Source organism: Xiphophorus hellerii, chromosome 15 (genome assembly GCF_003331165.1).
Source record: "Xiphophorus hellerii strain 12219 chromosome 15, Xiphophorus_hellerii-4.1, whole genome shotgun sequence".
Taxonomy (NCBI): domain Eukaryota; kingdom Metazoa; phylum Chordata; class Actinopteri; order Cyprinodontiformes; family Poeciliidae; genus Xiphophorus; species Xiphophorus hellerii.
The window spans coordinates 8421414-8446512 of record NC_045686.1 but is presented as its reverse complement, the minus strand read 5'-3'; the positions used below and the strand labels follow the sequence as shown (position 1 = coordinate 8446512).

General features: G+C 39.0%; 2 protein-coding genes across 2 annotated transcripts in view; one reads left to right on the top strand and one right to left on the bottom strand.

Annotated features, from left to right (window-relative positions):
- The window catches only part of enpp1 (ectonucleotide pyrophosphatase/phosphodiesterase 1), a gene marked incomplete at its 5' end in the record, with an annotated part of 381118 nt that overhangs the window by 321073 nt on the left and 34946 nt on the right, over window positions 1–25099 (top strand). The window lies entirely within an intron of this gene.
- LOC116733851 (protein LRATD1-like) lies at window positions 5154–7331 on the bottom strand. The gene is given in 3 exon segments (XM_032584733.1): window positions 5154–6784; window positions 7118–7247; window positions 7250–7331. Coding segments are annotated over 3 exon segments (1026 nt in total). The 5' UTR covers window positions 7317–7331; the 3' UTR covers window positions 5154–5955.

The following is a 25099-nucleotide window of genomic DNA, read 5'->3' as shown; positions in this document are numbered from 1 at the left end:
CATGCTTCTCCTGGCTCAGATTGTGGCGTGTTGTAAGATATCATACGATATAAATGACACAGGAGTCAAAGTTTCTCTACATGACAATATGCCCTCATAATCAGTATCTGCCCCAGCTTTCTTTTAATTTAATGGTCTTTTGTATCCAGAAATTGACAACTAGAGTTCAGCACAACATGCCATGTTGATAACTGCCTCTACGTAAATTTACTGCAATAAATTGATTTCAAATAAATGTAATGAGGCAAGAAATCTAAGGTAATGTAACATTTACATTTATTAGTCTTTCAATTAATATATTAGACTACTACTTTCAAATGTTGCCAGAATTAAGGGTTTTCTGGTGAAATACAACAGAGAACTTTTTCTTGCTTTAAATTGCAGTGGGTTAGCTAAAATAACTTGTCTTTGCAGAAAACCTCTATCAGGCCAGCTCAAGTTCATTAAAAATGCCAGCTGGTTAATTCCCGACAAACACCAGGAAATTGATCTCATTACACCATCATTTAAATCTGCGCTGGCAACACCCTGATTGCAAAAGGTTAGATTTTAACATCTTGTTAATAATCTCATAAGTTCTGAATCCAGGATATTAATATAGTTTAGTGCTGCTGATCAGATGAATTATCCAGACCCAGCCCAAGGCGAAGCTAATCATTTCGGGACCTCAACCATCAAGGGCCTTCAAGTTTAAGATTATAGAAGCTAAACTTTTAGATTGGTTATAAGAATACTACTAAGTTTGATTTGATGGTTTTCAACACAGATAGATTCAAAGATTTCAAATTGTTTCAAATTTATACTTAAGATTTACAGAAATGATCAAGTTTACTTTGTAAAGTGCAAAGAATAATCAGTATTTCATGATGTCTCAATCTGACTCTTACAAGTTTAATCTCGTCTTTGTGTTTGAGCTTGGTCTGTTCACAAATACATCTCAGCAAACATTACTTTCTGTTATTGTTTTGAAGCTCAGCTTATTAAACGTACTCCCATCTCCCAGATTTCACCAAATCTGTATTAAAATATACTGTATGAAAATAGCAATTAGGAGATAGTGGTCATAAAGGGATGAAGAGAGTCAGCAATAATACTCAGAATGGCTTTGGTGTTTACAAAAGAAATATCAACTGCATCATAGCACAACCACTAACAGTCTGAAGCTTTGAAAAAAAGACAGGATGGATCCATGTTTTAATACTTTTAACAGCAAATTCAGACCCTACCATCTAAATATTGCAGCTGAAGTTGAGAACTGTGGGATTGGGGAACAGATTTAGTCAGTTCATTGTCTAATTTAGCGTAAAATTAAAAAGTGGTGTGAAGTTCTTAACCTCAAATCCAGTTCTGCTTAAGGCCCCTCAACCTTGGGCCAGCCCTGCCCCTCACAGTCAGAGTTACATTTAGTGAGTGTGCCAGAATCTGAGCTAAACAATGGGTCGCATCACTACTTAGTGGTAGTGATGGACCCAGACCTGACTTGTCAGAGACACACAAATGCAATTACAAGTCGGCCTTCTATCACATGAAGGACTAATGCAGCAGCAAGATCTAGAGAAACTCATCTATGCGCCTATCTTTAGTTGCATGGATTACAGCAATGGTGTCTTCACAGGTCTGCCTAAAAAAAGATTCAATCAGACAGCTGCAGCTGATTCAGAACGCTGCTGCTTGCTTTCTCACTAAAACCAGGAAGATAGAGCACATCACCCCAATTTGAAAGTCCTTACACTGGCTCCCTGTAACTTAGAGGACAAACTTTAAATTGCTTCTATTAGTTTATAAATTATGGAGTGCTTTAGCACCATAACTTGTTTTTTTTTTTCTTCTAATCATGTAAAGCACTTTGAATTGCCGGGTTGCTGAAAATGTGTTATACAAATAAAATTGCCTTGCCTTGCCTTAGCTGTGAAACCAACTCCCGGAAAACCTGAGACTGTTGTCTCCTTTGTAAGAGGCTTGATTGCTGCAAAAAGCGTCGAAGATGATTTTATTACTTGATTTTAATGTTATTCTTTTATATTATCATTATTTTAATGTTTTGTGTCTTAAGGTATTTTCTTTCCTCCTCTTGTTTCTTTTCCTTTATGCCACTTTGAACTAACTTTTTATGAGTGCAGCTAAAATAAACTCGCCTTACCTTAGCATCCCATCTCTCACTTTGGGAATCATTGCTGTAAAAACACCTACAATGCAGAATACACAGACCTTTTATAAGTTTACTCTCTCTCTTTGGCAGCAATGATGCTTTGAGAGCACAGATAACAGGCCTTAATGGGGATGTCATTCAATTTACAAATGTGGTTGCAGTGTGCGATCAGATTTAAATGCCAACGTGTAGGTGTGGGTTCAAATGCAGATATACTCCAGGCGATGGATGAAGCATTTCACAACAGATGTTTAGAGGTATAAACTGCTGTCACCAACATTGTAGCAGCATGCAACCCATTTGCAACTGCCTCATTTTTACCACCAGCTGTGCTGTTGTGGAGTAATACCCATCGTTGAGAATAAAGACTGAAAAAAGTACTCCACTGGGAGGGCCCTGTATCTAGATTAGAGGGAGATCCCCTTAAAGGTATCATGCAGGCACACTATCCTCTCATGTTCCCTCCTCCCACAACATCTCCTCTGAGACCACTGATTTAGCTGGCAGAAGGCTAGATCCTCTTTGTCCAGATACACACAGAAAACAATTCTCTGGGTAAATTAAATACCACAGTGCCAAAGGAACAATAGCTGGTCCCCAAAGGAAACACTGTCATGTGTGGGTGTGTGTGTGTGTGAGACAGATTTGAATGTCATATGTCTTACATGAATGGTTGTTAAAGCTGACAGCTACAGTAGCTTTTGGCTGTGAAGCATTTGCGCAGTGACACTCAGAAGCATGCAGAGAGGTTGGTGGATGTACTGTACGCCAGTGTCTGGAGTTTCCCTAGTAACAGCGGCTACTTCCACACTGTTGCTGATAGAAACAAAGACGAATGTCGTTGCGGTTACATAGCATATGGCTCGTAAATGTACACAAACAGCAAGTCGCCAGTGCTTGTTAAAACAACCTCACAGTCAGAGCTTTACTAGGCAGCTTTTTCACTATAATTCACCAGTGCATGTACGTATATATGGAACTGAATCCATTGCATCCACATACAAACCGTGTCTCCTCAAGCTGACTTTGTGGTGAGCACACAAATACACATGTTCATCTTTCTCTGAGTCCTATTAGTCACACACCACAAACAGCAAAGTAACATTGGCTGCCCCAGTACCCTGATTTATCAAACTCACAAGGGAAGTCTGACATACTCTCCTTTTTTCACTTTCTCTCAAACACATAAACACGAATGCTAAGGGAAAAAAATAAAATAAAATCACTCACCTGAGGCAACCTCAGCCTGTTCAACATGTACTGAACAGGCAGAACAGTCATCACTAGGGAATATGGCAAGAGCAAAGGACTAAAGCAGCAGCTGAAGGGTGGATTTCATGTTTGACAACAACAAATCACGTTTGTAAAGAAAAACTAAATTAAAATCTCTTCTTTTCAAGCTTGAATGCTGGCAAACCATTATTATAGTTCACATGTAAATTATATTTTTTAAATATGTGGATGTATTTTTGTCGGTGTTGGCTTAAAAAAACAGCTACATAAGTAAAGGATAGAAGTAAAGGATGATTATAAGAAGAAAGATAATAAATGAGAATTATGTGTCCATGTGCTTAGTGGGAGGTCAGTGAAAACAGTGGCAGTTCATGCCTGAATGCCAGCCTAGGTGATATGCTTCCTTCTGCTCTAAGGATTGGTGACATTATATAATGTTTATTGGTAATTTCATAAACTGGGTGTTACGTTATGTAAAGCACTTTGAACTACCTTGTTGCTGGAATGTGCTAAATAAACTGGACTCAACCCTGAAGGGGTTTTCTTGTGCTTATTGGGAAATCAAGTCAATAGGAATGGCATATAAATCATTTGCTATGTCCTGACACTGAAGTTGATATTGATTCACAGTTGCAATAATTTGGGGCAAAATTAAATGGGTATGTAGGTGGGGGTTTTTCAAAGGCAGGTTGCTTCGAGGTACAGAATCTCCGTACCTCCACATTTACTTGCTTTTCATGACGAGAAGCATTGGAAAATATTTTGGTTTGTAATTGGCAGCTACATTTTTTTTTGTCGCTGTTGTTTTGTTTATTTCTCCCCCTGACACAGCTGCACCCGAGTCACATTATGAAGAACTGCTACTGAATACAGTTGAAGAGTTAATAATTATTGAACACATCTTCTTAAAGTATGTGCACTGACTCATAGCTTTAGTACTTTGTATTTTGCTAATACAAACTACCCCATTCAATTTGCAAACCTTAACACACAAATCAGATTCAAGATTCAGGATATCAATGCTTTACATATATATTCATTAATTCAGTTTTGCTGTTACTGCACACAAGCTGCCTTACCTTTGCAGACTTCAAACAAACCGTCTGCAGCTCTCTCATCAACAACCCAAAATATTTGAACGTGAGGATTCAATTAAACCAGCTCTGCTGTTCCATACAATCTTTACAGACGTTCTAATGTCTGCAACATCCTCAACAAATGCACACATCATTGCAAGGCACCTTCAAATATGTGCTTCCTTGCCCTTTCAATTCACATTAAAGAAAAACTTAAGCATCACAAGAACAAATATGAGTGTCTGATGAGGTGATTGATCCAACCCTAAATAAAAGACAGGAAAACAAAGCCATTTTCCTACCGTCACAGAAGCTGATCGATATAAATAAGCAGCTGTGTTGCTTAAAGATAAAGACTGTGACATTTTGTGCACTCTGGTGATGTCAAATATGTGCACAGGGATGCATGAGAGGCTGCAAAAAATCCTAATTAAGACAGATCAGAGCATGAGTTATGAAATGTCTTTAAAGAATTGATTGTAAGCAGTCAGCATTACCTGCACCGTCACTGATTTATGTTTCTGCTTAATGCAGATTACTACAAAGATGTGTGAAGTGTGTTTGGTTTGAGAGAGGTCAGGAGGTATCCGAGCATGAATATTTCATAGCTTTGTGTGAGCACAAATGAGGAGAGTAACACTGTTGATGTGTGAGAGTGAGTGTGCAGCCAAACAAGACCTAATAGACCAGGTCAATTTTCTTTTCATATTTCAACCTTCATTTATTTGAACCAAAAAAGAGATAAATCCACTAAACTTAAATACAAAAATAAGGGACTCAAATTTTAAAACCAATGTATGAATACAATTTACACATACATCCAGTGCTGTGAGCGAGATGACAGCATTGTGGAGAGAACAATATGGCAAAAAGAGGAGCTTGGTCAAGCCAAGACGCTTTGTTTAGGCAACTGTTGCAACCAGCTCAGGCTTTCAGAGGTCTATGAATCATTAAGTGGCTGGAGTCCGTGTCATTGGGTCTGTCCTCGTCGTAAAGCTAGCAGTAAAAAAATAGAAGGGAGACCTCCGAGAGACATCCCCAGATCCCATCTACACCCATCCCCTCCCTCTGCTGCCGGTCTGCTCTGCTGCTGCAGAGAAGAAAGGAGCCGAATCCACTTTTTTTCCCCGGAAATCAAAGAAATCAAACCGAGTCGTGTGCGCCGTGTAAAGGTGATTTTGCTTGTTCTGTGTTAATGGGGTTGATTAGAAATCGTGTGCGCCACTCAGCACGCGTCCTAACCATGCGGGGCGTTGTCTGTTTATATGGCCGCGCTCCCTCGTTTCTCAGTACTCTCCATTTTATTGGGAAATCCACAGTGCATCGGGGCCCGTACTAAACGACGGTCCCAAAACAACAAGTCCTTATTCATATGTGCGCTTCTGGCGGGACTTAATTGTATGCGTAAGTGTGAGGGTCTTGTTAGTGTGCGCCACTAAAACGTGCGTCCATGCGCCTCGGTGACTGGAGGTGGAGAATATCAAACGGAATTCCTGATCAGTCCTTGTCTCCGGTCACCAAAGAGAGCTCTTTAAGAATTCCACTGGCGTCCACTCTCCGCCGCTCGCGGATCATGTCTTCCAGACTCCGAAAGACCAGAGTGTGCACCCCGCTGCCGGACAGGTGCACTTTGAGGAAATACTACTGCTGCTCCGCAGAGTGCGCCTCCCCGCCTCCTTTGAATTCCCGTTTCCCGAAGCGGCACCAGGCAGCGAAACTTTCAGAGTTGGTCCAACAAATCTCCTCACTCCTCAGCCCTAGGTGTCCCGAAGCGTTCTGCATCACCAGGTCCGGAGGAAGCGGTCGGAATCGGTACCGATTGTTGACTATTCTTCCGTGCCGACCGTTGCTGATCTCCAGCAGACTGTCCCTGCGGATTTCGCCCTTGTGCAGGTGAATAACTTGGTCGTCACGCTGGTAAATGACCCAGTGGGGGGCTTGCGCGGTGGCCACCAGCTCCAGCAGATCCCCCGGCTTGCACATAGTCAGCAAAGTTTTGGCCGAGTACACGTTCAGGTCCTCGTTTTCCCGCAGCTTGGAGAAGATGCATTCCTGGGAGCAGAACGCCGAGTACTCCACCTCACTGACCGAGAAGGGTCCCTCCTCGGCCGGGCTGTGGTCCTTGGTGAAGCCGCAGTCGGACGGAGTGCGGTCGTCCACCTCCTCCTCTTCGTCAGAGAAGAAGTAGGCGACGCCGACCCGAAGCTCGTCCTTCTCCAGCCCGGACGGATCCCCCGTGGGCAGCTCGCTGTAGTTGAGGTGGGTGATCCGATCCAGTTGGTTTCCCATCAATGACCCGGCAAGGCAGAGGCATGGACTGCGGTGTCTGGGAGTGAAATTGACAACATGGAAAGCATGAAAACACCGCCTTTCACAAAACAATGGCTTTACGCACAAAATCGATTGTAGCTATTCTAAGAAAACACCCAAAACCAGCAAGGATCAGTGCGCACGGGGGAAAAAGGTGTCATATTACTGAGTCAATCAATGATCCACTGCCCCTTGCTCCCTCACACTCAGTCGTAAATCACTACATCCGATGGAATGTGAGAAAGCCAAACAAACAGGCAGCTGCAGCATAAAAACTATGATCCACTTTATATAAAGGCCAATCTTTACGCACAGCAATAAACGTAGAAAGCAGGATAAAACAGGATACCTGTGCGCTCCCGAGGGCGAATGATTAGATATCCTTATGATCCATGAGTACAGAGGGCTGCTCAGTCCTCTGCTCTCCTTCTGTCTCTTTCTTTCCCCTCTTTCTTCTCTCGCTTCTCCTTCAGTGTTTGCAGCACGCACCGGGCGCTCCGGCTGCAGTGCGAAGCTCGTACTTCACATCTTTCTGGCACCAACTCCATTTAAGTACCACGGAGAGCTCCGCCTCCTCCGACGCGCTCCGCCCTCAGTGGACCTCTTTCACGGTGTCCTGTTACCTCCGGACCAATAAAAACCCTCCGAGAGTCTGCCAGTCAGCCATCAGACCCAATCAGGTGGGCTCAGAGGCGGCTGGCGGCGACAGACGGCTGTTACTGTGGTGTGGCGTTTTTGTTTTCAGTGAGCTGTGCTATTCTTCATGATCAGCAGAGTCCCCGCGCAACTTCAGTGAGGACTCCCGTTCAGACGAGATAAGATGCAACATAATCTCACAACAAGCAGATAAGACAGCACTTGGTAAATACAGTGTGCTGCAAAACATTTACCTGCTAAACTTTTTTTTATAGATATTTTTTACAAGTTACAGCAAGAAACTTCCAAAATTTTATTTTGAGTTTTTTTTTTGGGGGGGGGGGGGGGGGGATCGATAAACGCAAAGTAGAGTTTGATTGTAAAATAAAAAAAAAACATACATGGTTTAAGACTTTTTATATGTCTGCACGGAGACATAAGAGCTGATGAGAAGATGGAGTGAGCAAAATAAATAGATATCCTGGAGAATAGACAAGGAATTAAATTAACAAAGAAGAAAATGGCAACAGAGATATACCCTAAAAGAGGTTTGGAGCTGCAGTTGCAGTAAGGGTGTCTTTGGAAAGAAATACAAAATGTATACAAATACAAAAATTCCTCTTTTTTACGCTTACGCACAACTTTGTGTTGGTGTATCAAATAAAATCCCAACAAAATACGTGTGAGTTTGTGTTTGTAGCATGATGAAATTTGAAATGTTAAACCGAATAATTGGATAGCAAGCTGCCCTGTACCATGCCAGCACCTTTTGTGACACAAGAGGAGCTTCCACCCTCTACTTCCCATGAGTGGCCTGTAAATATTTTTTTCACCAGGCAGCAGACTCACTGACATCTGTCACCATATGAGGGTTGTGTCGCTGGTGTAGGGAGGGGCCCTGCAGGTGTGTTTCTGACAGCAAGAAAGAAATAAAACAAAGGACTCCGCAGGATGCTTTGTTCAAAAATCTGTGATATTACTCTCCACTGATGTTGTGCCTGAGAACCAAAATAAAGATGAAATGAAGTGTGCATCACATTGCAGCGTGTGACTCACTTTTGCATGCATAATATATTGAGTATTTATTGTTTTGGTTTTTTTGCAAGATAAATGTGAGTACACTTATGCCATCTTCTCTGAAGTGATGTCTTTCTTTTCATCACTACTGCCCACAGCAGATAGCCATCTTAGCATTTATATTAGACCCCTCTCCATGAAGATAATATTTCCTCTTCACACCCCAGTCTTCAAAATCTGTTAATCTTTTTTTTTCTTCTTCTTCTGGCAGCATCTGGAGAGCTGTGAGGAGTTGCTGCTGTCTTTTTTTTTTCTTCCTCTCCCAGATGGTTGGAGATAGCAGCTTTCAGCTGCCCCTGGACTTTGTTTCCATCAGTGACAAGCAGAGCAAGCAGGAAGCTTTTTCCACTAAGTGAGATATGATTGTGCTTGCAGGGGTGCCCACGCAGACCAAAAAGGACAAAGTCAGATTTCCATATGGCCGTTTGCATGTCCTCCTTTTTGTTTACAGCTGCAAACCTGAGAGCAGGAGTGCATGTATGTGACCGATTGCCTTTTTACAACCATAAAAGCAGGGCTGTGTGATTCATTTATGATGTATGATGCCCTTTGTGTGTATCAGTGCACTTTAACTCCAACTGAGAGTGAGAGAAACAGACTGGGTTGTAAATAAGATTTTTCATGGCAGCCCCACACGCATTGTGTCACAGGACCACCAGTAATGGCTTGGGCTACAGCTCTTCCTCTGTGCTCCTGCCACCTGTAATCTACAATGAACAGAAATTAGTTACCTTTGAGGATACTAACTTCCCTGGACACACACAAATATACACACTTTCTACTCAACTTATTCCCTTTTATTTCTACTGCAGTTACTTTTCAGTGTTTCCTCACACACTTAGCTAATCATATTGGGTGTAATAAGGCAGGTTGCAGACACTGGTGGAATAACTACTGAGACAGAGTGATATTTCACAACACCAATAATTGGATACGTCTCTATTCCCTAATTACTAACTAAATCATCTACTCTACTGTGCAATGCAAATAAAACTGTCTGACACACACACGCATACACCCCGTCAGTTATTTACAGATTTATATCCTAACAGATTAACATCTCTGTCTGTCTCACATGCGACCAATAAATTCACCAATAAACATCTAAAAATGCATGTCTGTCTTTTCTTTTGTTCTTGCAGCTAAAGAGCAACCTCTCATACTGCAGAATCCATCCATCCATCCATCCATCCATCCCTCTCTCCCTCCCTCGGTCTGTCTGTCTATCTATCTTTAACATTTTAAGAATGTTTCCCAGTCTGATCAAAATTGTGGTACTTGGTCTTCATAGTAAATGTTTTGTTTGGTCGCCCTCAGCATACTATCTTGAAACATGGTGGTGACAGCATTATGCTGTGGGGATACTTTTTTCTGAGGGTGATCAGAGATGATGGCACATAAATGCTGTTAGAGGCCATAAAATGAGTCAGTCAGAGCTACGGTGGAGTAATTTTTCTTGAGAATATCCATGTGTTAGAATGGCCTAATCATAGTAAAAACCTGAATATGTTGCATGAGTTCAAATTGAAATTTTTATCCATTCTAACCGAGTTTGAGTACATCTTTAAAGAAGGATGTGCAACAACTTCAGTCTCAAGTTGTATAAAATTTTGTGATAACCGTTAAACATTATTCATTTTCCTACCACTTCAGATTGCATTGTTGTGTCACATTAATCTCAATGAAAAGTTGGTTTGTGGCTTTAACAAGGCAGAATGTAAAAAGTTCATGAAAAGAACAGTGAATAGGCACAGTATCGGTGTGTACTTTGAGAGAATATTGCACAGTGCATAGTTATAAACCCTTGGGGCACAAGCACATGTATTTTCTTTGCTTTGGTGTAAAATAGAGCACTGAAGACAGATTTTCTGCTCTTTGTGTGTACCTGTTTTGTGTTTGAGCTCCCTGCACTGAAGAACACATGGAATGCAAATCTCTGAGAGCTGCATAATCTCATTGTTGTAAAAATGTTTTATGCAAGTGGAAATTTTAGGTTATTATCATAAGAAAAAGAGCCAGTTTCCTCTGGGTTTCCTCTATAGAAACCCCATAGGTAACACAAAATTCCACTGTAAGCTCTTTTGTGTGATACTCTATTGATCCCTGCGGGAAAAATAATCCTCCTGCTTGTATCTTTTGCTTGGAGGTCAAAGAGCAGGGTCAGCCGCCGAGCAGTGTCAGACAGAAATATTACTGCACTTGGCCACAGTGATTTCAAAGCTGTTGGAGCCGATTGCTCGGTGTATGGAGTGGCTCTGTGATCTATTTGGTGAGGATCCAAACATAACAGTCAGCAGAACAGCCTGGCTATGTGCCAGCAAAACAATACAGCAGCATCAAATATTGCTCTGCGTTTTTCCTCTGTGACATGGACTATTATGTAAATGCTAAAGGACCAGTGTAACATTTTGGATGAAGGTTGCTGTAAGTTATGTTTTGCCCTGTGGATCTGCATGTAATAATTCAGGAAACAGAGTTCTACTTGTTGAAACGTGAATTGGAATTATAATGAACTGATTAGTTTTTACACTGATTAAAAACAAAATTTGAACTGAAACCTTAGGGAATTTATGCTCTTAGATAAACATTAGATGTCAGGATGCAATGTCAGAATCCCACCATATAATTTATGACCACGAGTGTGTGAGTGAGGGCTTTGTAGATGTAAAAGCCATATAGATGGGGGATTAATAAATTACTAGCAAGAGACTTCAAGTAAGTCTGACTCTGTTTTGAATCAATCAGCTTCCATCCTCCTGCAAGAGATTACAACCCCAATTCCAGTAAAGTTGGAAAATTGTGAAAAACATAAACAGCATACAATAATTTGCTAATTCTTTCCAATCTATAGTCAGTCAAATTCACTACAAAGCCAAGATAGTTTTTGTTAAACTGTATGCATTTTTTTTTTAAATTTGCAAATATTTACTTATTTGAATTTTGATGCCTCTGTGTGAGGATTCAACACCATGAATGCTGCAATCGGTGCACTGACCCATGTAAGATGACGTCTCATGTAAGACAAAACTTAAACAAAATTTAAACAGCTGCTTAAGTTGTAAAGATGATCTGACAGAGTTGGTGTGTTGGTCACCGAAACACTGAATTTCGCTGCACATGGACATTTGTTTATTTAAACTTTTCAATGACCTGTAAAATATAATACCCTTGAACCTTGTTATCTAGTTGTCCTAGTGTTGACAATTAGTAGCAAACTAATTAGCTAATGAGAATAAAACATCGGTTTGTGAAATTGGAATATCATTGCATTTCACTGATATTCTTTAAAAAAACAACAAATATCCTAAGTCTTATGGATTTAGGATAAGCACTAAAAAGAGTGCGTTCTGTTTTAACATGTGAGGTTTTGGTCAAGATAAAATCACAGTTAGATCTTCAAGTAAGTGGGATAAAGTTTTATCTTACATGAGCCGTCATTTTACATGGGTCAGTGCACCAATTGCAGCTTTCTCACAGATCGTAGATTATCATTTTTTGATTTCAATTTTAGCCAGTGCCATTTTTTTTGATTGAAATGTCGCTCAATATAGGAAGAAAGTCTCTGAGTTGGGAACAGTGGTGTCACTATTGATAACTACAAGCTTGCAGACATGACCTGGTAGGCCGGTCTATCAGTCAAACCTCTCTCTGCAGAGCAGAAGAGGAAAGTGGCTGATTTTTAAACCTTTGCTGAAGTAGAAAAGGTCAGAGGATGAGACTGACTTCACGCAAATATCGACCGATCACCGATCTCTCAAAATTGAGGAAATCGGCTTGAAATTGGCTCGATTTTGTGTTGGTAGTAAAAACATTGTAGAGGTAGTAAAAAACGGTAGTAAAAAATAGTAAATTCAACTCTGGGATTCTTGTATAAACCCTGTTATGGTATTGAGGTTAAACCCCAACCTCGATAATCATGTGAGAACAGAAACAAACACAGAGGGGGAACCAGCAGCTAATGTGCAGACACCATTATGTGTTTAACAACATAAACAGTGAAAACAAAGCTGTTAAATAGTGCCAAGCAGAAGTGATCATTTATTTCTAATGTATTTTACCATTGCATAAACATAGCTAGATTCATTCACATGAATTTGGGGGAAATTCAGTCTGCTTACCCATTTTACACACAGGCTTGCATCTTTTAACAGAGCACATCATCTGTTTGTTAGTCTTACGGTGTTCTTTTTTTTTTAATAGCCATCTTAATTTCCTAACAATATGCCATAGGATTTCCTTTTTGTTTTGGTTATTCTTTGTATCAGCTCCTTTCATTTTGAGTTTCATAAAACGTTGAACACTGGCCCAAATTACAGCATAAACAACCAGATCAATACAATTCCTGATGGAAATCACTCGAGCCTCCCCAGCATATGAATTGTGCTATAAACAGAAAATGCTACGCATCATGTCCAAGCATCTGTTTTTCCAAGCCTGAGAATGAGGGACATTTAGAAATGCTTTGTCTCACTGCGAGTTAAAATTGCCAAAGGGGGTTGGTCCTGGGTTTGGAGATGGTAAAACTTGTCACCATAAATTTGATGTTTTGGATCATAACAGCTTTAGCAGACACTTGCAGTAACACGTTTCCATTCAAGTCTTTTTACTGGCCTGGTTTACATCCAACCTGCCACATATGGCATCAATCTGTCCCTCGTGAGTCTGCAGGGAAAGACATTTGGAATAGTTTGGTTGTGAAACAATTCTGTAGCCAGTCTGAAGGATTGAATTGGCAAAAAGTGTTTTGGGTAAGATTGATTCCAGAATCTTCCTCCATGTTTCTCCAAACAAAACCAATACTCCTGCCACGATTTATTGCTTCCTTTGTTTTACCCTGGCTGCTTGTGTACAATGATTACCCGCATTAAATATGTCTGGGGTTCCTGTGTTTTTCATCATGAATCTTGTGCTCATTCCAGAATTTGAAATTTTCCCCTATTTTACAAACGGTGTTATTTTTACACGACTTGTCTTGATTTTTCTGATACCTCTTGAGTTGGATGTCTATTGAAGTTCGTCTATGTCTGAGTCCCGTGTTTTGTTCCAGCTTTGTGTCCCACTGAAAGGCAGTGTCTTCAATCAGGTCTTATCAGCCCTCCTCAGACTGTGGGTTGTGACTCATTCAGAAAGCCGTCATTTGACACATGTGAAGCCCATCGACGTGGCCCTGAATGCTAAGCTTCACTGATTCAACTCTGCTCCACCTTTAAGGCAGTTCTTTTCTAAAAAAAGTTGTCCCTTTTGAGAAACTCTCTATGCATAAAGGTAGAAATGCTGCATTATGTCTTTTTGTAATAAAGCCAGTAAAACTATCATTAAATTTACTGCAATCATAAACATCTCTGCAAAATCGAGTGAGTTAACAGAAGATTGTGGCTCAACAACCTGCGTTACGACATTATTCCTTTGTATGTCTGCTTTTTAAGACTAGCTTCAGAAAAGCCTCTGGACTACTTTATGTGATTGTTGACAGAAGGGAACGATGGATCACAAAATGACTATTGACTCTCTACAGGCTCTCCTTAATGAGATAAACAAAAACATATAGGGCAAAACATATAAAAAGTAGAAAAGGAAAATTTACATCTGAATTTTGTTATATTATTTTTATAATTATTTATAGAACACTGACAAAGTAATATCTTCCAACAGATGCAGGATATCAAACTGCACTTATCACTTTTTTGATGCTAATCAGCAAACATTTAATATGTTAAATATTTTTAACATATAAAAGCTGCCTGCTGGTAACTCTCAGCTGTTTCACATGCCTTTATTGTGCACACATCTATCTGTGAAGTTGGGTGAATATCTGACACACTGCAACAGAGAGAATTCTATGTTGTCATGTGAAGTAAAGCTTACAGCAAGAAATGCATTTGATATATCTGAAGTACTTGTTTTGTTTAAATGAAAAATCAGATGAATGTCAAGATGCCTGAGAAAAAATGAAACATCTTAAACATAAGAAAATGCCTAAAGAGGAAGGACTGTCAATAAAAGCAGATTAAAATGATTAATCTAAAAACTGAACTCAAATATCTTTCTCACAAAATTTTAACATTTTGCAATTTCCTTAGCTTTGTTTTATTACATTCATTCATTAATAGATTTACCAATTTCATCCAGAATATTTTCCCCTGAAAAGATTCAGCTTAAATCAATATTCAACAACAATAGATGCCTGGCTCTCAGAGTGATGAATTTAATGCATACATATCACAGGAGGTATTGATGTGAAGTGTTTTGGCATTTTGCCCTCATGTGCTGAAATGAATATTACTAATCTGGGCCTCCACCCCTTCTCCTCCCTCCCGTGTCTGTGCCTTGTCCGGTCCATTGGTATGCGGGGTGATGTTGGCTGATGTTTTCAGGCGAGGGATAAAGCTGTAATCAGTGCCAATGAAGCAGCTCTTGTTCCATAGCACAAATGTGCCAACATCAGCAACACCAGTCGGCCATGCATAGCCGCATGTGTGTGTGAATGTCTGCGCTTTTCATTGCTGTGAGAAGGGGAGTAGCATCAGAAGAGCCAAACAGAGGTCATTTTCCTGAATACAATTTTTTTTATGACTTCTTTTGCTCTTGTACTCTGTACATGCTGTGAAATACATTTGCAACCCCTTGAAAAGCAACAGTTACTTTTCTGTGGTTCCGTCTCTGCCTAGGCTATTATTTGAAGAGACATGTATTCTTACCACTCAAACATAAATTTCACATGTGTACAACTTGAACACACTGGCTTAAAATCCAAGGTCCTGATGCAACAGCTGTGAAATGTTTTCCAGAAAAAAAAACAAAAAAAAAACATTGACTGAACTACTTCTGTTTTAACAATAAAGAGGGAAAGTATTTAATTAATGCTTTAGTACAAAAAGTATAGCCAAAACACTAGAACTGTACGAAATTAAAATTTGGTCATATCACATAACTGTGATGTGAATTAGAAGATGAAAGATGAACCTTGAACTTAGAGAGCCAAATCGCTCTTGAGCCCTACGCCGCAACATCAAAAGCCCTAGCAGAGCAGCTAATTGCTTTGAGAATGACAGGGAGCGGCTTCCAGCTGGCAGCTCCTGCATGCGGCAGTGTGTGTAAGCAAACCTCACCCTGATAAGTAAAGGTTAAAACAATTAACGCATTGAGAACAATGGCCTTAGCCATGATTATCCTCCTTTGCCGTTTTAACCAATGCATGTTTGCCTGTTTAAGAAAAGCTCATTTTAGCTTTACAATTTGATCTTAACAGCTACCACTTGCTCAATCTTTGAAAAAAGAAAAACAAGCTACAAGTTGCTTTTTATTGTCAAAAGATTTGCTGAAACTTTATGCATTTTAAATGTTGAAGAAAATATATATATATATATATATATGATAAAAACCAATCTCTGTTGATATCAGGTAGAGAAAAAAATAAATACAGTATGTACTACAATGTAAGTTTTATATCAGAGATGAGTATGCCAGATTCTTCCTTCCCAGTTTTTGTTTCTCCACATTTAGAATGTAAAGCTCAGAGAAAGAGGTTTGGAAAACACTGTTTTCTGTTATTAACAGCATATACTATCTATTTTTACTGTAAATACGCTGTCATCAGTTAGAAACAAGGACCCCAGGGTGTGAAAAACCTTATCTTTTTTCAGGTTAACTTCATTTATTTGAGTGCTGTTTGTTCTCGTGTTCAGATTCTGCATCTCCTACGAGGCTGCTTATTTCCCATAGGGAGAAATTTTTGTGGCCAGCAGTTCTCCGCAGGAGATGCAGCCCTTTTTCCAGAAATGTACCAGCAGTGGTTATAAGATAGATGACTGATGTCACCAGATACTAATTCTCTCTTGACGTACTTTCCCAAATTTCTGTATTTTTAAGGCTGCGATGCTTGTCACACGTCTCAAGACTAATGCTACCACACCTTCAAAAGAGCTCTTTTGGTTTTAAACTGTCACTTTGTTTTCTGCAAATTGCTTTACTGCCAGATTCAGCCAATCACGTTGCAACAAGCTTGCAACAACAATTTTCACCTTGCTGAATCTGGCCTTGAAAATGTTTCATTTCTTTGCAGAATGCGCAGAAGCCTTCACATGTCATCTTTTCCATCTGAGTATGACTGAATATATCAGTGTTTTCCAGAGACGAGGTAGATTCAACATTTGACTACCTCATATGTATTCTGGACTTGGTATTCTAATCTTCTGTCAAATAGCCTTGTCGAACTTTGCTTCCTACAGTTGCTGCCTTGACCTGATTATTGTGTGGGGGTGTGTATACATGATGAGTGAAAAGAAGGACAAAGACGAACATGCAGCATGTTAGAGGTTTAAATCATGGTATTATAATCTGCTAAAGGTAATTTTCCAGCATCCCTAGAGAACATGCACACATATAGCCATATTCTGAGCTCGTATCTTTGAGCTTTGACACAGCAGCACTCGATGATAAATTAAATGCAGGCCAATGTTGGGGAATTACCTGTATAACACTGTGGCAAAGTTAAGATAGGTTACGATTCAATCTCACACCCACAGCCCCCATATCGGCACAGTAATATGTCATGAGGCTCACACTAATGAAATTCCAGTTTCACAGCTAATGAGGCGGTAAATTTAGGAGCCAAACCTGTGTTGGCTCAAGGTTTCTCCAGTCTTTATGTTTCTGCACGCTTTTATATTTTGTATTTAGTGGTCAGTTTGCACTCCAAGAAAAAGAGGCGATACACCATCTGCTTTTTTTGCAAAAAAGAAAACAAAGAAATACCCCAGAAGTGAACTTCCTTTTTAAGTCTTAATTGTGATTTGATAACATGTTGAGCTTTACTGATAATCATATCTAATGCAATAAGACGCAGTGAAACTCATGCAGCGAATCCCGAATGTGTACATGTCCATGCTTAAAACCAAAACTTTTGTTAGCTAAAGTATTGATACCATAAAGAATAATTTCAAAACTTTTTCCACTAATGATGCAACATTCATTTTGTACAACACAACAAATGTGTTAGGAGTAACATATTGTATATGATCTCAACATATGATGCTATGTCTTTCAGCATTCCATGTTTTGATTAGATAATCTGTACCCATTTTACATTGCAGAAATCACCTAAACCTATTAGATTGTAAGTGCATCCCTTGTCTTCAGGTGACTCTACAGATATTTAACTTTTGTGTTGAATGTCTGTTTTATAATGTATTTACCACCAATGGAAAAAAAAACATCTTCACTTTCCTGCCAAGTTTTGTTTTTTGAACAATGACAATATTTATTGTTAATCTGTTGCTAGGAGATGAGTGGCGTTTTCTGGTAACGGAGTTCCACGACGTAAACATTTGATTTTTACTTTTGCAAAATTTACCAACTGTATATTTCTTGTCTCTAAGCAGATAAGTAGTATTTCAAAAGAGCTTATGTTTTATGAACAATAATTAATTTGGTGTTAAGAGATGAGAGCTTTTTGTGAAATGAAATATATTGAAATATACCTTGGTTAAAAACTAAATTTAAGTTTACTTTATGTAATTTTCAGTTAAAAGAATGAAAGAATAACTTGTCAGAATTTTGCTTTGTTTATTAAAAGGAGAGGTATTATGTATTTTCCAGGCTCATAGTTCCCTTTAGCACAATCAAGTAAGTTACCTTCAGTTGTTGTAAATTTAGAAACACCTTACTAGTAGGGCGTTGCGAAACATGCGGAAATATCTGAGTGTTATAAAATGCAACAGAATCATCGGAATGGTACAAGAGTGCTAATATGGTTTCAATTATGTCTTCAAAATGCAATTTAGGTCAAAATATTCCATTTATATCCATGATTACATGTTTTAAAAAATGACATTTTCTGGGTTAAACAAGGAGAAAGTTCTTTGTTGTCTGATTACAAGTAAAATATCAATTTAGTATCAATATATTCCGTAGTAAATGTTTTTTCTTTTTCAGCTGTCTTGAGAAATTAAGCCAAGGCAGTGCAGTGTATGTGCAGTGATTTTTTCCAAGCTTTGCACACATGCACAGGGAAGATCAGGGGTTCAAAAAAGCTTCAAATTTGTTAACTCTGGCCTGAGCTGCTTTGACCTCTGTGGGTCGAATTGACCTTTGATACTGGCAGACTGAATAGAAGATAAAACAGATTAAGGTTAGGTTAGGTTACTTGGATTTTTAAACTTCAGACAAGCAGAAAAGAAAATGTAGGGAGCACCCAAGACAGTCTGTTCCCTTGGAGAAATAAAGCAAACAGAAACAGCGGCATATTACAAAAAAGCAGTAAATCTTCCAGAGTCTGCCAACCACTTCTAACAGACTTGACATTGGAGTTACTGCAGGGCCATTGAGTTCAATAACATCACAATGTTTTAAAATTCGAGTTTTCAAAATTGCCTCCACCAGCTTAGGTCAGTTCAGGACCCCATTTTCTTCTCCATAATGTGGCAGTAAGCATCACTTCCTTCATTGTTTTTCATGCCAACAACGCAGTGGTAATGGAAAAGACAGGCACATATTCCTGTCAAATCATAAAGTTTAATAACTGCTGCCATTATAGCCTATGATGTTTCACTATAACTTTTATGCAACCCTAAAAAACACACACACAACCCACTGGGGGGGAGTATATACAGATCCAAGCTGGTGGGATCAGATGTGGACAAGAGCAGCAGGTGGGGGTTCAGAAACCTAACACTGCCGATTCAAAACAGAGAGCACAGCATCGCTGTGGCAGCTCTCACTTCCTTTAGTAATCAAAATAGTTATTTATTTTTCCTCCCTTTGTTTTGTTTCTAGTTCAGGTGAGCAGGAAACTGAACAAAATTGGGCATAAAAATGTTCACTTTTCAATCATAGGAAGAGAATTATCAAATTAAAGCAAAAAAAAAAGAAACAACAAAAAAAACCAACATCATAATTGTTCCTCGATTTAGGGGAACACTCAGCTTCTGTTATATAATGGGCTGCAAAAGAGCCAGCAAGCAATTAGTGCAGCTGCTCCTTTGTGTTCTGCTGTTTATGCTAATTAGAAAGTCAAAGAAGGTGCTGGTCATAGAATATCCTGAAAAGGACGTGTTCTCTATGGCTACAAGGCAGAGGGATGTTTCATCCTTTACCTTCCTGAAAGGTGCTGATAACCTGTGTACCTGGTCTCATCTGTGCAAACACATTTTCATTTCTACTGCAACTGCAAGAATACATTTGTTGGTAAAAGCTTGAAATGAAATTATGAGGAAGTCACATTGTGTGGAGGATGTGTGGAGAGGTGTTATGACTCTCCCAACTACATTTATTTTCGCACGGCCTGGTTAAGATGCGTAAAAATCTTCCAAATAAAATCTTCTTTGCATGTAGTAGCATAATCTAATGCAACTTTTTTGTTTGTTTTTTTAAACAACCTTTAATTTGAAGAAAAATGAATCTATATTAAGAACAAACACATTCACAGTAGTTAGATACACAATAAATCTTACAAAACACAGTAACATTTTTGTAGTAGTAGTACTTAGATAACCAACCTGATTTAAAAAAAAAAGAAATTCAACCCTATAAAGGTTTGGCAAAATGTTTTGTTGAAATTTAATTGAAGATATTCTTTATACTCCAAAATATCTTGATATACATTTAACAGAAACAATAGAAATAAAATACTTTTCAGAAAGTGGACATTGTGTGACATGTGTCCACTTGACAACATTTTAAATCCCATTTTATAAATTCAGACAATAAAGCAACAGAAATAATGATAAAATTTCTAAAATGTAAAACAACATAAGGTCATATCATAGGCTGTATCTAGACATTGAGTAATGTGACTAAAGTAACACATACTAACTAGCAATTTTGTTTTGTCCGTGTCTAATCAAGTGGAAGCTAAAATATTGGCAAGCATAAAAGAAATTTCCCAAGAGAAGTAACTGGTGGAAATCTTTTATTCAGGGACTGAGTGTTTAATGACTTACATTCAAGCATATCTTGGTGAATAAAACAGAATTGTTTAATGTCAGACCAGTGTAATGTGATTGCACGAATGAAATTAAGTTTAAGCCTAATGTCGCTTTGAGTCACAGTTATCAACGCACATAATTGCAGATTTATTTAATAAAAAAATGTAAAAGATTATAGAGAATTTTGGTGTATTTAAAATGCAACGATCTGCAGGAGGATGACATCTTATTCTGCATGTTTAACCTTTACATCATGAAAGGGGAACACATGACACAATCCCTGCAGTAAATCCCCAAACTTTTCTTTAACAACATGCCAAAAATGATTCAAAAGGGCTACTTCACCTTCCAATGTAATTTGCTGTGAAATATGGGGCAAAGCACCAAGAAAAATGACTCCTTAGTCAGTTGGAGGTCAGACATAAAGTGCCTCCACATTTTTATTGTAGACACAGGTTGTGTCACATCAGCCATTAAAACACTGAAGGCTACATGCAGACTCCCAACATGCCCACACACACATTGTGGAAGACTCTTGTACAGGTTTACCAATTTTTTATGACAAGTTTTTTTTCTCCATATTTGTGTCTGAGATGTGTTCCTCGATATGAAGTCTTGAGTGGTCTCCTGTCTTCCTCGTGCCCTTGTCAGATAAAAGAACAGATTTTTGTCTCCGCTTTCCTTCTTTCCTCTTTTGGGGTTCAGCCCCTTTCTGAGTCAAATCCCAATTTTCTCTCCACCATTCCAGGCTCTGGTTTTACTCCGTTTTACTCTGAGCAGCCCTTCTACATTTACTGCTGCCACCATTTCACATCTTCCTTTCCTTTTCTCTTTCATTTCTCTTTCTGCCTGTGTCCTGCTGGTGAATGCCGTCTCTCATTGACATTTCTAGTAATCTTGTGATATACCATGTGCTTTGAATTTAAAAAAATCAGCCATTTTCTGCAGCTGGGAGAGCTTTAGTCTGACTGTACTTTCCCTTTTTCTTTTCCTCACGCTTCCAATATTTACTAACTTTACTGACAAATCTCCACTTTTCTTTTTTAAAATAACTCATTAAGCGATTTCACACAGAATCTCCCAAGTTCTCAATTATTTTCTTTTGCAGTCAAGTTTTTTTTTTTTTTTGCATACCTTCTCTTTCCCTCTGTTTGAGGCAGCCTTTGTTGAATATGTGAAAGGGGGGAAGCTGGCAGACTACGAATTCAATCAAGAAAATAAATGAGCTCAGAGAAACCAGATTTACCCAGACAATAAATATTATAAAATATCTTTTTTGGGTAGTTTGAGCAGTTTGTCAAGTTACAGACATTTATTGAAACAACAATAGAGCTCCTTAAGCATGAGCAGAAGCCATTTGCACTCATCCAACTAAGCCAAAAACAGAGCTGAATCACTCTTAGCAAAACATAAATGTACATTTTCTTTTCTTTCTCAATATTTTCACTTCTCCTGTCTTTTTTTTTATCTTTCTGCATGTGGAATACATCTCGTTGAGGAACCAATTCTCATTTTCAAGAGAGCAACCACATTCTCTGACTTGTGACAGGTGAACGTTAGAAGTGAGAAATGAAGGAACAGGAATGTTTTAAGTCGAACTGTCTGCACCCATTATATATTGATAAACTCACTGTTGCAAATAATGTATTTTAGGGCTCTTAAAGGGATAAACATATGCTTCCCTCTTAAATCAAATCAATCAATATTTTGGACTTCTAAAAATATTGTCATTGAGCCATTGGGTATTTTTGTCTGATTCTGTTTGGTTGATTATTTCTCTGTATTGCCAAGAAACAGAACTTCTTAGCAATAAATGTTACGCCTTTGGAAAACCTGTTTATGTCTGCATTAATAGTGCCACATGTCAAAGGAAAGTGCATTTTTGAGATGAGCAACAGAACTAAATGTATGCCTAAAAACCTTTAATGAATGTAAGAGCCAACAGTGTTCATTCTCAGAAGGAAAAAGCTTGTCGTCCTTGGTGGCAGGCTCAATGCAGAGTCAAACAGTATCAATCCTACCTCTCCTCTCTTTGGGATGGAACTGCACCACCCCAGGATGTCAATGCTCTGCACTTAACATTTGTGGGAGTTGCCTGAGTGATCACATTTTGCAGCAACCGCTGGTTAAGTAATGGGATGTCATCCCAAAGTACTGCATGTGGAAAAAGTGTCAGGTTTTTGTAGCTTTGCATGTGTCTACCAAGCACTTCTGAGGACTATTTGTTTAATGAATAAACGGCTATTGTGCCAACACATTGTGTGTGTTTACAATGTGTAAAGTTTGCAGTAGCAAATCTTGCCATAGGGTGGGTCTGTTTCATTGTTGGATTCACTCCTCCCATTCCGCTAGGGGGCTCTGTAGTTGTTTTGCATTGGTAGTGGAGGGGAGGTGAAACAAGAGAAGAAACTTACGGCAGGCCAGTAATGCACCGAGACTCCCGTTAGCTGAAGCTAACAAGCTGAAGCTACAATAAAATCATATTCTACTGGCGTTCATGAGTGTTGCCCAACGTGGTGAGTTATTAATGCTGTAAGTTGTGGGGAGATGAGTTTTTTTGTTATCTGCTCTAAGCGTGAGCTTGGTGAATTTGCTAGCGCTAATTAGCCCAATGCTAGCTGTGTTTGCTGCACTGATAGTTGAATGCCGATGTTTATTATATGACGAAGTGTTCTAAGAATAAACTGCCTTATAACTAGTTAGTCAAGCCTAGCTAATAAATCTATGTTTAAGTTTGTGTTGATTGAATTCTGCAATACTAAGTATTGATGTTTTGTTTTTTCTTACTTTATTTACAGTTTAACCGGACCGTGTAAAAGCACTCGGCAATAAAAATAAGCAACAACAACAACGACTATCTTATGTTCTTTGTAACATTCATCTTCTATTTGTTTTAGTTTTTTTTTTTGTTCTGCTACAACTTATTTTTTCTTTGTTGTAAATAGAAAATAGAGTTCATCACTTGTGTAAAGACACTTACGAATGTATTATTCAGAGGAGGCCTACTGGCTGTCTGCTGAGGAGGAAATTAAAACTTTACATTGTGGCTTTAGGAGACCAATCTGTATGTGAGTTTATGTGATCAGGTTTTCCCCCCATTCCGCTGTAGTGCCATATGTGTAAGTATCTTTTACTTTTTGTGCATTTGCATTATGTCTTCCGGTGTTTTTTTTTATTTTTATTTTTTCAATTGTTAACTACTGCCTAGTTTAATTCCAGAGTTTGTCTGAATGCCTTAGTAAATTAAGTTTGTATTCTTTGCTTTTGCTTTGGAGTTCAGCTTTGAACACAAGCCGAGTTGGACATTGAAAGCTATGTTTGAATACTGCAACATCTCATTAAGCTTTCAATAAGTCTGGATTGTTCAAATTCTTTTATGTAGCTTTGATGCAGAAACCACTGACTTCTTTCACTTTCTCATCTTCCGCATGTGTTTGCAGCCTCGTTGCATCTTCTATCTACAATACCGTGCTTTGCGGTTGCATGTTTCGTTTCTCTTTTTGTAGATTGGAAACATCTTTGAATTTCTCTGCATGAACACTCGTGTTTTTCAGGGAATTTCAAATGTTTTATGTCCCTCCACATGTGCTGTCCCTCGGAGCCTCAGCTTTCATTCTTTCAGTGATTTTTCTTTGGCGCGTGGTGCCTGTCGTGTCTTGTACTGTTTTGCTGTTGGTTCACACAGCCTGTGGCCTATGCTACTGTATGCATATGCAATTTCATTACTGATGCCTCTTGCTGACAACAATTTCAGCCGTGTAGGGTCGTCTGCTCCTCTCTAATATCCCAGGAGATATTGTCTTTTGTGGCGTTTGTGGTGGGGAATGCATGAATATGTGTGCTTATGCATTGTTGTGTATGTGACAAAAGCCAGTGGAATAAAAGTTGTTGTGCTTGTACCTTCTGTAATGAAACACATGCAGCTTCTTTTCATGGCTGTGTTTATGGATTTCTATGATTACGTGTCATAGAAGAACTTACAAAGTTGTCATATGTGAGTTTCTTAGTCCTATTCAGATTTCTACTACAATGTCAGAAAAATGAGTCCTGCACAGAATAGAAAATTGTATTAGTTGAAAAAAGGTGTTTTTGTAAATTAAAACACACTCATGTAAAATGGAGGGCATGGATATAAAACGAGTGTGGGTGAAAAAAATAACACATATAAGGCCTTAATTGTAATGTGTAGTTGAAATATTTAAAAGCTTTCTGTTGCATCTCAGGTAAAAATGGCTGTGGTCATAATAGTGGTGAAGATGGTCAAATCAGTGGAGCACACTTGACAACGACATCTGACCTTGCAGGAATGTTTAAGGGACAACAGAGTACACTACAATGAAATGAAAGAGAGCATATGGAAATCTCCAAAATGCAAAACAACTCAGAAAATATGATTATCAGTTTGAAACCATATCCAGTATAAACACACACATGTAAACAAGGCATGCAAATAAAAAAAAAATCTATGTTACAACTGCAAGCAGCCTCGGGCGGCCCTCGCAGCAAGCGCCGCTCCGGCCTATTGGCCACCGGGGGTTCCAGCCACCGCAGAAGCTCTCGCACGATTTCCAGAGCCGCAGCCCGCCCCACCGCAGAAGCTCTGCCGCAGTTTCCAGCACCGCCGCCCGCTAGCCGCCGCAGAAGCTGTCGCGCATTTTCCACGCCCGTCCACCGGGCGACACGCGTGAATGCGT